Source organism: Silene latifolia, chromosome 9, assembly GCF_048544455.1.
Source record: "Silene latifolia isolate original U9 population chromosome 9, ASM4854445v1, whole genome shotgun sequence".
In the NCBI taxonomy this organism is placed as follows: Eukaryota; Viridiplantae; Streptophyta; class Magnoliopsida; order Caryophyllales; family Caryophyllaceae; genus Silene; species Silene latifolia.
In genome coordinates, this window is record NC_133534.1 from 207,844,809 (window position 1) to 207,860,156 (window position 15,348).

The 15,348-nt window shown below is 43.4% G+C and overlaps 1 protein-coding gene across 1 annotated transcript; it reads left to right on the top strand.

The window, feature by feature from the left end:
* Positions 1 to 736: 736 nt before the first annotated feature.
* LOC141602157 (uncharacterized) lies at positions 737 to 1,090 on the top strand. The gene has a single exon (XM_074422464.1). The coding sequence runs from the start codon at positions 737 to 739 to the stop codon at positions 1,088 to 1,090; it is 354 nt and encodes a 117-aa protein (XP_074278565.1).
* The last annotated feature ends 14,258 nt before the right edge of the window (positions 1,091 to 15,348 follow it).

Here is a 15,348-nt window from a genome sequence, read left to right on the forward strand (position 1 = left end):
TCTCTCAACTCTAACACCCCAAATTATTAGCTTAATTCCCTGTGAGTATTCTGTGGGTTTTCCAGTTGATAATTATATCCAAAGTTCCCTCCTTTCAATCACTATCCCAGAACTGTCTCAATTACAGTCCTTTGTGTCTATCAGTCAGTTCAGTTGAGTCTTAAAATTACTTTGAGTCCTCTAAAAATCCTGGAGTTTTGCTCAGAATTAGTTCTTATATCAAAGTAAATTACTGCCAAGTTTCATGATTTTAGGAGGTCAATTCATAATTTTATTAATTAGCACAAGTTTATTGCATTCCTGAGAAACTGTTTTTGTTTTGCTGGTTTAATTGTTGTATTTGTCTAAACCCTTGGACATTACACTGCACTACTTGAAGATAGCCACAGAGCAAAAGTCAAAGTTTAGAACATTCAAGATAACTCAGGTGCCACGAGATCAGAACGTGGAAGTAGACGCCCTAGCAACATTAGGGGTCACCTTCCAGCCCACAGAACTATCAAACATACCGATTACCTATGTGTTGACCTCAGCCATCCAGAAGGAGCCAGATCAGAATCCGGTGAAAGAGGATGTACACATGTAGTGTGCACAGGGAGCCAGGACGCTGGTTTCCACGGTAGGACACCAGAATGCAGATTGGAGGGTTCCATACCTAAATTGGCTACGGGATGGGACACTCCCTGAAGACAGAAAGGAAGCATCGAGTTTCAGGATAAAAGCTTCCAGGTATATCATGATTGATAACATTCTCTTCAGAAAGTCATTGGCAGGACCATGCCTCAGGTGCTTGAGCAAAGAGGAAGCAGAAACAGTACTGCAGGATGTACACGGCGGAGAATGCGGGAACCATGCTGGAGGACGAAGTCTGTCAAACAAAATTTTGAGACAGGGGTATTTCTGGCCCACCATGCGCGCAGATGCTGTGAATCATGCCAAACGCCGTGAGTCATGTCAAAAGGCGGCTCCAAAGAATCCACCACCAACAGAACCAATGCATCCGATTATCTCTCCATGGCCATTCATGATGTGGGGCATGGACATAGTGGGTAAGCGCCCGGGGCTCCAGGAAACAGAGTGTATATGCTAGTTATGACGATTACTTCTCAAAGTGGATTGAAGCGAGAGGCAATGACAGAGGTAAAAGAGCGGCGGTGATCTCTTTCATCAAGTGCAACATCATAAGCGATTTGGGATACCATCCGAAATCATATGCGACAATGGATCCCGATTCATATCGATAACACCGAGGGCTTCGTGCACGATGGAACATAACACCGAGAAACTCGGCCCCAGGATATCGCAAACCAACGGCCAAGCCGAGTCCAAAGAACAAAATCATTGTGGAGAACCTCGTAAAACTATTTGGAAGAGTAGGGGGGAAAATGGGCAGATGAACTACCATTAGTACTCTGGTCAGACAGAACAACACCGAAAATGGCAACAGGCCAAACTCCATTTAGCATTGTATACGGAGTAGGGGCTGTGATACCTTCAGAAGTTCTGGTACCCACGCACAGATACGACTGTCAGACGGCAGAGCAAAACAAGGTCGAAATGGCTAGGAGCCTGGATACAGTTGATGAGCTGCGAGAAAGTGCTTACATACGTATGGCATCGTATAAACAATCCGTAGCAAGGACATATAACAAGAATGTCAAGATCAGGACCCTTGAAGTAGGGGACCTCGTACTCAGAAGGGTATTCGAAAATACCAGGAACCACAAAGCAGGCAAGTTTGCCTACAAATGGGAAGGGCCATATCAGGTCGAAAGCATTATCAAGAATGGGGCATACAGGTTGATGACCATGCACGGTCAAATCTTGGATAAACCCTGGAACATCCGTCACTTGAAACGGTACTTTGTCTGACAAAGTGCCAAAACTTTAGTGTACATAGCACCTTTCAAAAGTCCGTGAAGCAAAAAAAAAAAAAAAAAAAAAAAAAAAAAGGGGGGGGGGGGGGGGGTTAGTATATGCTTTAGGTGTTGGTGTGTTTCAGAAAACCTTTTTCTTTTGTCTTCCTTAGTTTTTCTTTAATCAAATAGAGTCGTTTTTAAACCAAGTAGTCCAGGCTGTGGCTTCCTGGATCCAGGTGTTGCCCTGGAACTAGAGGTGATCAAATGGCCCAAGCCCATTGGCTCGGCCCAGCCCAGCCCGCTTTTTTGAAGGGCTTGGGCCTTTTATTTTAGCCCAAAAAAGCCCATGGTCCGGCCCAAAAAAGCCCAATGTACTTTTGGGCCGGGTTTGGGCCAAGCATTTGCCCAACTTTTGCCCGCCCGCCCATATTTATTAATTAAAGAATATTTTTCTTATAAAATTTGTTTAAGTAGCGTAAATTTTATATATAATTCCTTATAAACTCATGTATATATTTATTGAGATTTAAAAGCGATGTTCACGTAACATAAATCATATCTACTAGATATGATTAAGCATTATAATGTGTCGATGATTGTCTTTTATTATATTTTTGGAGATTAATTCATATGTATTTCATCATACTTTGTACGATTTTTTATACTAAGTGCACATTTAAAGTACAAGTTGAAGGTATTATATTACTTATCTCGTTCGGTAAGTCGTAAATTTTAGGGCCCGAAAAGCCCATATAGGCCCAAAAGCCCGATTTAGCCCATAAGGGCCGGGCTTGGGCTTGCTAAATAGGCCCTCTCATTTGGCCCGGTCCGGCCCAACCCGCACATGTGGGCCATTTTTATCATCCCGGCCCGGCCCAAGCCCGCATAGGCCCGGCCCATGATCAGCTCTACCTGGAACACCATGAGATAGCACCAGGTAATTTGCACTACTTTGGACTTTATAATGCTTCTACGAAGAAAGGCTTTGATACTAATGTTGGTTACTTGTCAGATAAGGAACACTTTGAGGGTCCAGCCCTTGTCATGTGAGGCTACGAAGACGTTTATCTTAAGTCAAGCCACATGGAGAGCATACGCCGAGGTAGCGCGCAGGGTACGGCATACTAAGACCACCCATACCTTAACGTTAACTCAGTAATCTCATAGCTATGTCGTAGAGCAAAAGGTGCACGCACGGATTTCAAACGACTGGAACCACAAGGAACGCAACATTCCTTGTTAGTCAGAAACATTCAATGAAGGTATGCTCCAGTCAGCTAACCCTAGTGATAAGATATTTTACGTCATGGGTAAAATATGTTATCAGAAACCTGTCACCAGGAACAGGGGCTGTGCACCTGGAACCAGGTCAGCTACCTGGGTACACCTATGTGGAATTATAACTCCAGAAATCAATGGCAAAAAACGCAAGTATAACAAAATAAGGGCCTAAAACCTGGGCCCAGAACTACTTTAAGTTAAGGCACCAGCTACCTATAGCAGGCGCCATCAGAGTTTAAAGCCTGCATACCAGCCGGCGCAAAACAGGCCAAAATAAAAAAACGAAAAAAAGAGTTTTTTACAAACTTGCGCCACACAGGGCCAAGTCCCCAGATAATTTGAATTAAAATTTAAGAGAGGTCAATCCTCTCAACAACTGCATCCTGACCAGTGCTCTGCTCCCCATGCTCCATTTGCTTCTCTGTTGCAGGTGCCTGAACAGCCTCAGGAGTTGCAGTGGCACCGTCACCAGTCTCCCCCGCCAGGATCTCCTCTACAGTCCCAGAGATAGCCCCAGAGATATCCATGGCTGTAAAATCAGGCTCCGGGTTAGCAGCTTCAGCTTCAGGAGGAAATAGGCGCTCAGATCCATGCCATTGGGAAACGCGCAGGTAAACTCGACCAACTCCTCCTCCAGGTTACAGGACGTGTGCCTCCCCTCAGTATAAGCACCGATGCAGTCAATACGCCCCTCAAAAGCAGTGTAGGCTCCCACGTTTTTGGCTAGCTCAGCCATCTCTTCAGCACGGGCCTCCGCCTTGTCGTCCCGGGTAAGTCGAACGCGATTAGCTTCCTGCGTCCTCGCCAGCTGATCTTTAGCTGCCTCCTTCTCTTTTAAAGCCGCATGGAGCTACTCCCTCAGTTTGGCACAGGTAGCTGTGAGCTCCTTATTCTTCCCCATGGAAGCCTGGCACTCAGTCTTGGCTCTCTGCAGCATCTTGCGAAGATAGAGAGATGATTGGAGAGCCTGAAATGAAGAAGATCATTAGTCAAGGAAGCACAGGGGCAGAGAAAGAAAAGGGCCAGTAAAGGAAGACTCACAAGGAAGCAATGTTCAGCAGCCAGGTCAGTCATCTCCTGGGGGGCATTCGAATCGAATGGCCTGGAGCAAGCCGGAGTCAGGAGCCTCTCCAGTGCAGGCCAGTAGCTGGCGTGGTCGGCATCCCCAAAGTTAGCAGAGAGGCGCAGTAGCAGCTCGTCAGCATGGACAGGGGACCCAGGGGCACGAGATATGGGAGTCACTTTGATGGGTTCTGGTGCAGGCCTTGAGGTGGATCTCCTCCTTGAGAAAGCAGGAGAGGTAAAGGAGTCAGCAGTTCTTTTCCTGGCATGGCACATCAGGATCTCAGAAGCGGAGGGTCTAGCACTTCCTACGGAGGCACTAGAACGCAAGGGATCAGAATGAAGAACCAATGGGTAAAGAGGTTTCTAAAGATTAAAAAGGGGTGTTTACCAGAAGACATGGTTTCTTCAGTGGCGGAATCGTCTAAACCAGAGAGCAGGAGGGGAAACAGTCTACGGTCTTCAGGGATGGAGAAGAGCTTGGCAACAGAAATTGCTTCGTCTTCAGATTTCTTGGGGTTCTTGAGTTCTGCATCAAATCAAAGAGTAAGAACAGTGAATGACAGGGGCAATCAAGAATAGACATGCAAAATGTACTTACTCTTAGCAAAAAAATCAAGTGCTCGAATAAGTAATCAGCGTGGATGGGGAGAGATTCAAGCTTGACATAGAAGAAATCCTCATACCACCCATCGTCCTCCCTTTAGCAGCCGACTGAAGAAAGTTTTCAGTCTTCTCCACAGCCCTGAAAGTGTATTGGCCATGCCCCAATGACCGGCACTCAAACCTATGGGCTAGATCTGACAATCCAATCTCGGCGCCCATACTGTTGTTCAAAGCAACAGTAGACAAGAGAATCCTCCATGCATAGGGGGCAATTTGGGCCATGGGGAGGGAGTTTAGGCAGATGAACTCTTGAATCATTGCGGGGAAGGGAAATTTAAGACCAAGGACGAAAGGATAAGTGTATAAGCAGATCCACCCCGCACGAAAGGCGTCTGCTTTCTGACCAGGTTTGGGGATGAGGTTCACCACATCATCACCCAATCCAAGCAGGGCTTTAATCATAGGGATATCCTCTTGGGTTAGGTGGGAGTCGCCAAAATGCGGTTTTTTGAGGACTCCCTGTGAAGGGAAGTCATCGTTTTCAAGGTCGATGGTGGTGGAGGAGGATGATATGAAATGGGTTTTTGCCATGATAAACAAGGAGAGAGAAGCAGAAGTACCTGAGAAGACGGGAGAAGGCGGCGCAGACAGTGAAAGGACGTTGAAAAAGAGGGATTTGGGGAGACGGAAATTTGAAGATTTTGAGAAAAATGAAATGATAATGAAAGAGAAAGAAGGAGACGGGTGAGATTAAATAGGAGAGGGTAGGTGGGGTTTTGAAAAGTTTGAATTGAAATGGAGTATGCGAGAAGTCACTCAACGATACACTGCAATTTCCCGCTCAAATAATTAGGGTTGCGCTTTCGCGGAAAATTGGGGGCAAACTGTTAGGCCCAAAATCTGGATATGGGCTGGCTTGGGACAATAGGCCTGGAAGCATTGTGGGACGCAGGATATCAGGGAGCCAGGGCTACAGCATCAGCAAGCAGCGCAGGACGTGGGCTTTGATCCGCATGGAAGAAGCATATGAGAGTCCTACCACTTACCATATCCAGGGAAGGAAAGTCCTATCCGGCATCAAATTAGGAATAACTTAGAAAGAAAGCAAGAAACCCTAGATAGCCTAGCTCTCCCTATATAAAGAGCCTCAATGCAAAGAAGAAAGATCATCAGAAAACACAAGAGCTACACCTTAGCATTCATAGCAAACACACGAACTGTATTTCCTCCCGAATTATAGTGAAAATATTGGTGGGATTCCGTCTCCCCCCGCGGTTGTTTCCCACATCGGGTTTTCCGTGTCACCAAAATCGCTTGTGTTATTTATTTACATCGCACATACAGGTTAACACACAACGAACAATCAAATCATAATACGGACCTAACTTTAAGACCACTTTAACCCTAAATTGGTAGAAATTTACCAAAACAATGAGTTGTCAAAATGCAAGAGCAAGATGACATTAGCTTAATCCAGCTTGGCTAGGGGCCGTTTATTTCGTGCCACAAGAGCGACATGTGAGGTTACACGAGGCGCGTTTTTTCTTCTATTCTAGGCATAGTAACGTTTCAGTTGGTCGAGGTTTGTTGGTGATACAATTATGATGGCACTACTAATTAAATTAATTTAGTGGAGTGATAGGGATCGAACACGGGTTCGAATTAGTGCTAGTTAGGACGGAATAAAACTAATCAAAAGATTAGATTTTATTAGTTAGATTATTATCTCTTAGTTGTCAGATTAATTTATTGTTTTCTATTTCATTTAGGAGTCTTTTATTATTGGCAAGTTAGGGCTATTTAAGCTAGAGTTGTACGTTATTCTAGATCATTATTGAAAGTTAATAAAAATTCCAGAAAAACGATCAAGGTTGATCAGAAAATTCAGATTTGAGAAAGTACTTCAAATCTTTGATTTAAGTTAAATAGGTCTTTAATTTAAGCACCCATTGTTCGAGATATAGGTCTATTTCGAGCAAATATCCCATTGACTCGAAGTCTAATATGACTTTTAGTCAAATATCTCTACGGAATCAACTTGTCCCTCGATTATACGAGTCACGAGTTTGATCCCTAGCACAAAAATCGTCTTTTTATTTTATTCGCTTCCGCATTCGTATCATATGGTATCAGAGCTTCGACTCTTGATTTCCCTAATTCTAGACGGTCCTAGGCGTGTCAAACCAAGTTGTTAGTTGAATTTCTGATTGCGATTGGGGTTCAAGGGTTAAACTTGAGCAGGTAGTTTGAGGGTTAATCGGTTTTGATTACTTATCTCAGGAGCAGTTCTAGTAACTTGTACGAGGCGTGACAGCACAAAAAAAAAAAAAAAAAAAAATTACTATTCACGTGTACTGTTCATCCGGGAAAAAAAATTATGTCGGCGGTGTTCTCGTTTGAAAGCTCCTGTGAGGAGAAGGTTAAGTTTGATCCGAAATTACCTCCTATGTTTGATGATTATAATGATGAGGAAACCATTGAGGTTAATGAGGAAATTATTCTCGTGCAAGGAGGATGGAGGGGTGGAAGGCACGAGTGGAGACGAGTCAGACGACACAAGAGGGTTATAAATGATTACTATAGTTGCATGATCATGGAGATTGAAGATGATGAGTTGAAGAGGAAATTAATGGTTTGCTCACATAACTTCTCGTTCTTCTTCATCAATTTTGCATCTGAATTTGCTAGGATTGTATTCGATCCCAGGGGATTCTAGGGTTCTAAGAATCGGGACGATTCTTTTGAAGAAAGGGAGTATGATACAATTCTGATGGCACTACTAATTAAATTAATTTAGTGGAGTGATAGGGATCGCACACGGGTTCGAATTAGTGCTAGTTAGGACGGAATAAAACTAATCAAAAGATTAGATTTTATTAGTTAGATTATTATCTCTTAGTTGTCAGATTAATTTATTGTTTTCTATTTCATTTAGGAGTCTTTTATTATTGGCATGTTAGGGCTATTTAAGCTAGAGTTGTACGTTATTCTAGATCATTATTGAAAGTTAATAAAAATTCCAGAAAAACGATCAAGGTTGATCAGAAAATTCAGATTTGAGAAAGTACTTCAAATCTTTGATTTAAGTTAAATAGGTCTTTAACTTAAGCACCCATTGTTCGAGATATAGGTCTATTTCGAGCAAATATCCCATTGACTCGAAGTCTAATCTGACTTTTAGTCAAATATCTCTACGGAAACAACTTGTCCCTCGATTATACGAGTCACGAGTTCGATCCCTAGCACAAAAATCGTCTTTTTATTTTATTCGCTTCCGCTTCCGCATTCGTATCAGTTGGGTTGGCAAATTCGTTCCCATCTAGGTTTGTGATTCTAACCGCACCCCCTGGAAGTATGGACTTGACTAGAAATGGCCCGGCCCAATTGGGTTTGAATTTTCCTCGTGGATCGACAGGTAAAAGAGCTCTAATTAATTTGAGAACCAAGTCTCCTTCTTTGATGTTCCTTGGCTTAACCCTTTTGTTGAAGGCTCGTTTGATACGTGCTTGGTATGTTTGCACATTGTGTAATGCACGTAACCTTCGTTCATCCAGGAGGATGAGTTCTTCATATCTATCCCTCTTCCACTCGGCTCTGGGATTTGACTTTCGAGTAAAATACGCAAGGATGGTACTTCTAGGTCGACTGGTTGTACAACCTCTATGTCGTAGGTCAAATAGAAAGGGGTGGCCCCAGTGGGCGTCCTAACAGATGTACGGTATCCCCATAAAGCAAAGGGTATCTTGCTTGGCCAATCTCTATAGTTGTCATTCATTTTCTTGAGAATCGTGACAACGTTTTTGTTTGCTGCCTCTACCGCGTCATTGGTTTGTGGTCTATATGGCAAGGAGTGGTGATGCTTGGAACCAAGGTTCCTATGTGATTTCTTCTTCATTGAGCTTGAAGTTTAGGATCGCTTGGAACCAAGGTTCCTCTGTGATTTCGTCTTCATTGGTGATTTGGTGCACATAAGTTGGCTCTGATCGTCGTTCGATGCATAAAGGCATTTCTATCATGCTATCCGGTATATTGATCAAAGATGCAAGTTTTGCAAGAGCATCTGCAAATTGATTTTCTTCTCGAGGTAGATGTAGGTAGGTTACTTGATCGAAGAATTTGGCAACTTGGTCTATTCTGGCTTGATAAGGTGCTAAGCTTTCGCTTCGGATTTTCCAAGATCCCGTAATTTGGTTGATAATCAAAGATGAATCCCCGCGTACTCGAAGATTCTTGATGCCTAAACTTACTGCCGCTTGCAATCCAATGAGGCAAGCTTCGTATTCTGCAGTGTTATTTGTCACCTCGAAGTCGAGTTTGACAGATATTGGTGTATGCTCGCCTTCAGGAGAAATGAGCAACACTCCTATTCCAAATCCTCTTAAGTTCTATGCTCCATCAAAATAGAGGTCCCGGGAGTCTACATCCGCTTGGAGTACATCCTCATCCGGAAATGACCATGTGTCTATCGTTTGTGTATCAATGATGGGATTTTCGGCGAAGAATTTAGCAACGGCGCGCCCCTTTATAACCTTCAAAGGTACATACTTGAGATCGAACTCTGAGAGCATCAAAGTCCATCTTGCTAAGCGTCCATTGAGAACGGGTTTCTCGAAGAGGCTTTTGACAGGATCCATTTTGGAGTATATTTTGACGGAGTAGCTAAGCATGTAATGGCGTAGCTTCTTCGTTGCCCACACAAGAGTGAGGCATGTCTTCTCGAGTGGTTTGTATTTTCACTCGTACTCCAAGAACTTCATACTAAGGTAGTAGATAGCTCTTTCTTCTTTTCCTACAGTTTGAGCTAGCATGGCGCCCATGGCCGTTTCAGTTACCGTGAAATATAAACCAAGAGGTTGATCTCGTTGAGCACTGGTGGTCTGGCTAGTGTTTACTTGATTCGGTCGAAAGCCTTCCGACAGTCATCATCCCACATGGTGTGATCTGTTTTCTTTAATTTCTTGAAGATACGTTCACAGATCATGGTGAGTTTCGATATGAATCGACTTATGTATTGCACCTTGCCTAGGAATCCTCTAAATTCTTTCTCCATTTGAGGTTGCGGCATTTCGATTAGAGCTTTGATCTTAGAAGGGTCTATTTCTATACCTCGTTGGCTAACAACGTATCCCAGGAGTTTGCCAGTTGTTACTCCGAATGCGCATTTCTGAGGATTGAGTCTCATGTTGTACTTCCGTAGCCTTAAGAAAAATTTGCGAAGGTTCGTAATGTGCCCCTCTCTTTCCTTGGACTTGACAATCATGTCATCTACGCATACCTCAACTTCTTTATGCATCCTGTCATGTAAGAGCATAGTTGCGGTGCGTTGGTATGTAGCTCCGGCGTTGAGTAACCCAAATGGCATAACCGTGTAGCAATGGGTTCCCCATTGAGTGACGAAGGCGGTCTTATGCATATCTTCTATGGCCATCTTGATCTGGTTATATTCTGCATATCCATCCATGAAGGATAGTAACGCGTGATCTGCCGTTTATCCACTAATATGTTGATATGTGGTAGAGGAAAATCATCCTTAGGACTCACTTTGTTTAAGTCTCTAAAGTCAGCACAAACACGGATTCTCCCATCCTTTTTGGGTACGGGTACTATGTTAGCTACCCAGTCTGAGTACTCGGAAACTTTGATGAAATCGGCTTTGAATTGTTTATCGACTTCTTCTTTGATCTTGAGAGCCCATTCTGTCCTCATTCGACGAAACTTCTGTTTCACGGGTTTGAAACCTGGTTTGATTGGGATTATATGCTCTGCGATGGCCCTGTCGATCCCTGGCATATCTTTGTAGGACCAAGCAAAAACGTCTTTGAACTCGTGCAGGAGGTCTATGAAATTGGCTCTTTTGGTGGGGCTCAAGGTCGTCCCTATCCTAAGTTTATGGGGTTCTAGTTCAGTTCTTATGTTGATGGGTTCAGTATTTTCTATCACTGGTCCCCCTTCCCCCTCTTGTAATATTTCTTTGGCTATGTAGGGAGGTATTTTGATTGAGTCTGGGTCTGGGTCATCCTCATCATTATCATAAACAGAATTGCATTCAAGATAACACGAAGAGTAAGCAGAACCTGATTTATTCATATTAAAATTTGAAAAAAGTTGAAACAATGAAGCGATCTGATCTGTAGTCAGTGGCGGTAAAGGGACAGCTGTTGGGACATTTCCCGAACTACTATTGCTATTTGACACTAAGCTAAGAGAAACAAGGGGAGTGGAATGACGACAAAAGGAGTCTCTCTAGGAACTTCTCTAGACTCCGACTCTGACTCCGACTCTGACTCGAATTCATCGTCTTCTAGTTCTCCTTTGAACATCTCTCCTTCTCTAGTGGTGAGCTTCAAGAGTCTTCCTTGATTGTTTGTCCACTTGATCGATTTTCTCCATCCTTTCTGTTGATTGGTGTTAGTTTCTGTGATTAACGTGGTAGGGTTGAAGTGATCGTCTTGAAGTATCATGGTAATGATCTCATTCTGCGCGGCTCCAACGAATCGATCTTCTCCAAATAGTAGACTCACGGCTTGTTCGTCTAAGCAAGGTGCTTGACGAGTCTTGACGGTAGGAACCGTTTCTGGAGGAATGAAGTAGCAGTCGTGAAAGATCTCGATTCTGGCTAGCTTCCTTTCGAGGTAGTGCCAAGGCCCAAGAAACCCGTGAAAGATATATTGACTTCCTTCCCTAACGAAGTATCCATTTAGGTTAGGGAAGTAGGGTCGCATTTGGATTCCCACGTTCTTACGATTTTGAACTTTTGAGCGAGCATCTCGAGAACTTCCTCTTTAGTGGGTTTGTATCCTAGTCCAAGGGGTATTCTTTGTGAGTTACCCTCTTTGTAGGGTGCAAAGGTGTTTCTTCGGATAGGATTCAAAGGCATTCCCGGGAAGTATCCCTGGGTTTTGAGTATGTGGTTGACCACTAAGTTAGAGTAGGGATTGAAGTATAAGGGTGCCAACTCACTTTCTATGACATTTATGATATGAAAGCCCCCAAGTTCGTGTACTGGATCTGCAAGGACTTGATTACTTAACTTCTTTTCGATTACTGCCTTGATGGCCGACGAAGTGATCGTCACCACTTTACCATTTAGTGGGATTTTTATTTTCTGGTGAAGTGTGGATGTTACTGCTTTGGAAGCGTGAATCCAGGGTCTTCCCAGAAGTATGTTAAAGGATGCCTCAATGTCCACTATTTGGAAGTTGACCTTTCGCTCAATTGGCCCTGTGGCTATGGTTAGGTTAACGAGTCCTACTACCTTTCGTCGTGTACCATCATATGCGCGAACACCTTGATTGGTAGGGGTCCAATCCGACTCTTTCATGTCCAATTTGTATTCCGTTTTCAGGGGTATGACATTGACTGTGGAGCCATCATCTACCAAAGTCATTGGCGCATTCTTCTTTAGGCAAATGACAGTGATGTAAATAGCCAAGTTATGACTAGCACCGAAGGGTGGCAAATCTTCATCCGAGAAAGTAATAGGATTACTTAGCTTCGGTGATTCTTGGAAGACCAAGTTGTCCACGTCGTCGGGTGTGGAGTTATGTGCCACATTTAGTTTGCCCAAGGCTTGCAGTAAAGCTTGGCGATGTGGGAATGAGCTTGCCACTAGTTGCCAGACTGAAAGATCAGCCTTTGTCTTCTGTAGTTGCTTTAGCAAATGTTCAGTAGAGCCTTCTTCATTATCATTTGGTATAACCGCATTGGTTGGACCATTTGCTATGGGGTTGTTTTGAGAAATGTTTTGGTATGGGCGTCCCGAACGAGTAAGGTGGTCTACATCTTGGTCTTCTCCATTTTGGACTATTTCTTCGCTGATTTTGACTAGGTAGTGTTTAGTGAGATACTCGTCTTCATCATCGGCCCATATCCAATTGATGGCAGCAAGTTCCCTCATTCTCATGATTTCAACCTCTAATTGGATAATTTGGTCGACTAGCTCGTCAACCACGGCTACTACCTCTTGCATCGTAGTGTTTTGAGAGAGGACTAGTGGTGCACGTTCTTTAGGTGTGGCGTTGGGACCACGTAGGGTTGCCACTGCACTCTCTAGTTCCATGACTTGCCTATTCACACTCTTTGCCCATGCAATGAAATCAGTGATGGTTGGAGAAATGGTAGAGTAGTTCCCTTCATTCTTATTGCATAAATTTCATCTTCAACTGGAGTAATGAGGTGTGAGCAATCTATGGTATATTCTTCACTTGTGATCACAAGAATTCCAAAAGGATTCTGAGTGTTGTTAGGCTTACCTCCAGGTGGTATTGGTAGGCGACCGTCTTCAATCATATCTTGAAGTACATTTTTCAGTTTGTAGTATTTTTCTGTACCATGTCCCTTACCTCTATGGTATTCGCAGTACGAATTCTCATTCCAGAATTTGGACTTCTTTTATGGTTCGGGTGTAGGGCCTATGGGTTGAAGTTTACCCAGCTTCATCAACCTTTTCAGAGCGTTGAAATATGTGTCCCCTAGATTCATGAATTTCCTTGGTGGGGTACTCTTCTTAGATGGCTCGAGAAGGTTAACTTCATCAGTTTTGCTAGTAGAGCCGTAAGAACGACTTATTGAGCCTTGATATCCACGACCTATTGTCTTTGACAAGAGCCCTTTACGAATGTCATCTTCGATCGTTGTCCCTAGTACGGTTAAGTCTTTGAAGGTCTTAATGTTTTGATACCTTAAATGATTTGCATAGATGGGCTTTAGGTTGTCCACGAATTTCTCCACGAGGGTAGTTTCATCCGGACGTTCAACAAGTTAAGTATTAGTCTTCCTCCACCGACTTAGGAAGTCGGGGAAACCTTCTTTGTCATTTTGGGTAAGAACCTCTAAAGTGCGCATGTTGACTTGGATTTCAGCATTATCCACATATTGTTTAGCAAACTCGATTGCGGCGTCATCCCAGGTAGCGATTTTCTTATGCTCTAGCGAATAGAACCATTGTTTTGGGATGGTGTCAAGAGATGAAGGAAAGATCCTTAAGAACATCTCGGGTTTAATGCCTTTGATAGACATGTAATCCTTGAAAGTACGGATATGGTTCAAAGGGTTTTCATGCCCCTTAAATTTAGGGATATCCGTCATGTTGAAGTTGGTTGGCAACTTGGAACTCACGGCTTCATATTTGCGATTGTTTTCCCTATAAATGTCATCCCCTTTGAAAAACATCAATTGTTCCTCCAAGTATTGGAGTCGTTTCTTAGATGCAGTCATACCTATGGGAGGGTTTTCATCCCCGAAGTTGTTCACAAATTCATCAGACACTTCACTTTCTCGAGAAGGCATCCTCATTTCCACGGCATATATTCGGCCCTCAATTGTGTCAAGGCGATCATACACTTGGTCTTGAGTAACTTGGAGACGAGCTAGCGCGGCTAGGATTTGATCATTACCATTCTGGAGTTGGTTGAAGTTCACGTCACTTGTTTCAGGCATCTTGGAAACTGGATAAGAGATCGACGACGAATCAAAATATGATCGACCATTCTAGTACACTTACTTGAAAAGAAATGTTTTGACTCGAGAATTGGGAGTGTGCCACTTGTGTCAAGTGACTTTTGAGGAAATGACCAAGCTTGAAAATGTTGGTCCTAGTCAACTTTAGTGTAGTTGTAGGAGTGGACTCGAAGTAAGGTTTTGAAATGGGTTTTGAGGCCCGGATTTTGACTCGACAATTGGACAGAGTTTCGACTGGTTTTGCGCTAATATTAGGCCCAAGTTTCGAAATTTTTACATTTTAGAGAAGGATTTTGATTTTACAAAAATCGTCATGGTTTGTTTAGAAATGGTGATCACATATGGTACAAAAATTATACAAGCATTATAACGGGATGCTGAGGGTATTTAAAAGAGTTTTGGTTTAAAGGGTGGGTTGCCATACCGAACAATCAAATCCGAAGTCTGTGGAGAGGCTCGTACCAAACAAGAGTAAGGCCGATTCCTAGTCCATTTTCTCAAGTAGTGAAAGTCCTTGATACAAATAAGAGTAAGTACCATGGTATGGATGACGTCAATCGCTATCCTTCCTTAGGCCCAAATAAGAATTAGGACCGTTTAGACGGGACGATTGGTCGAATGGGTTGGGTTGGGCCTAGGAAGGCCGAGTGAAATGATCTAGGAAGACCGAGTTATGAAAACCGACAATTGTCTCGTACAAACTATTCCCTAACCTTGTTCAAGTTTCACCCTTTTGGTTACACGTAAGTGCATTATCCCCAGCGGAGTCGCCAAACTGTGGATGCGGGCCCACTGGGGCGCTTGGGAATAAGCGTTTGCATTTGTGGAGTCGCCACCAATTTATTGTGGAAAATTGGAAACCGTTCGAATACCTCGTGCCATGTCAAGACACAAAGTAGTGACACGAACACCAAGAACTCGTTACCCTTAGCATTCTATGTCTAGAATGACTCTCGTGGATGCCAATGAACACGGATGTTCACACAGATCTGGAGTAAGGGGTGAGGGTACGTATTAGGAAGCTCTTTTGATCGAACACTTAATCCCAACCGCCTCGATAGCAGCCTCTACTAATGATTAG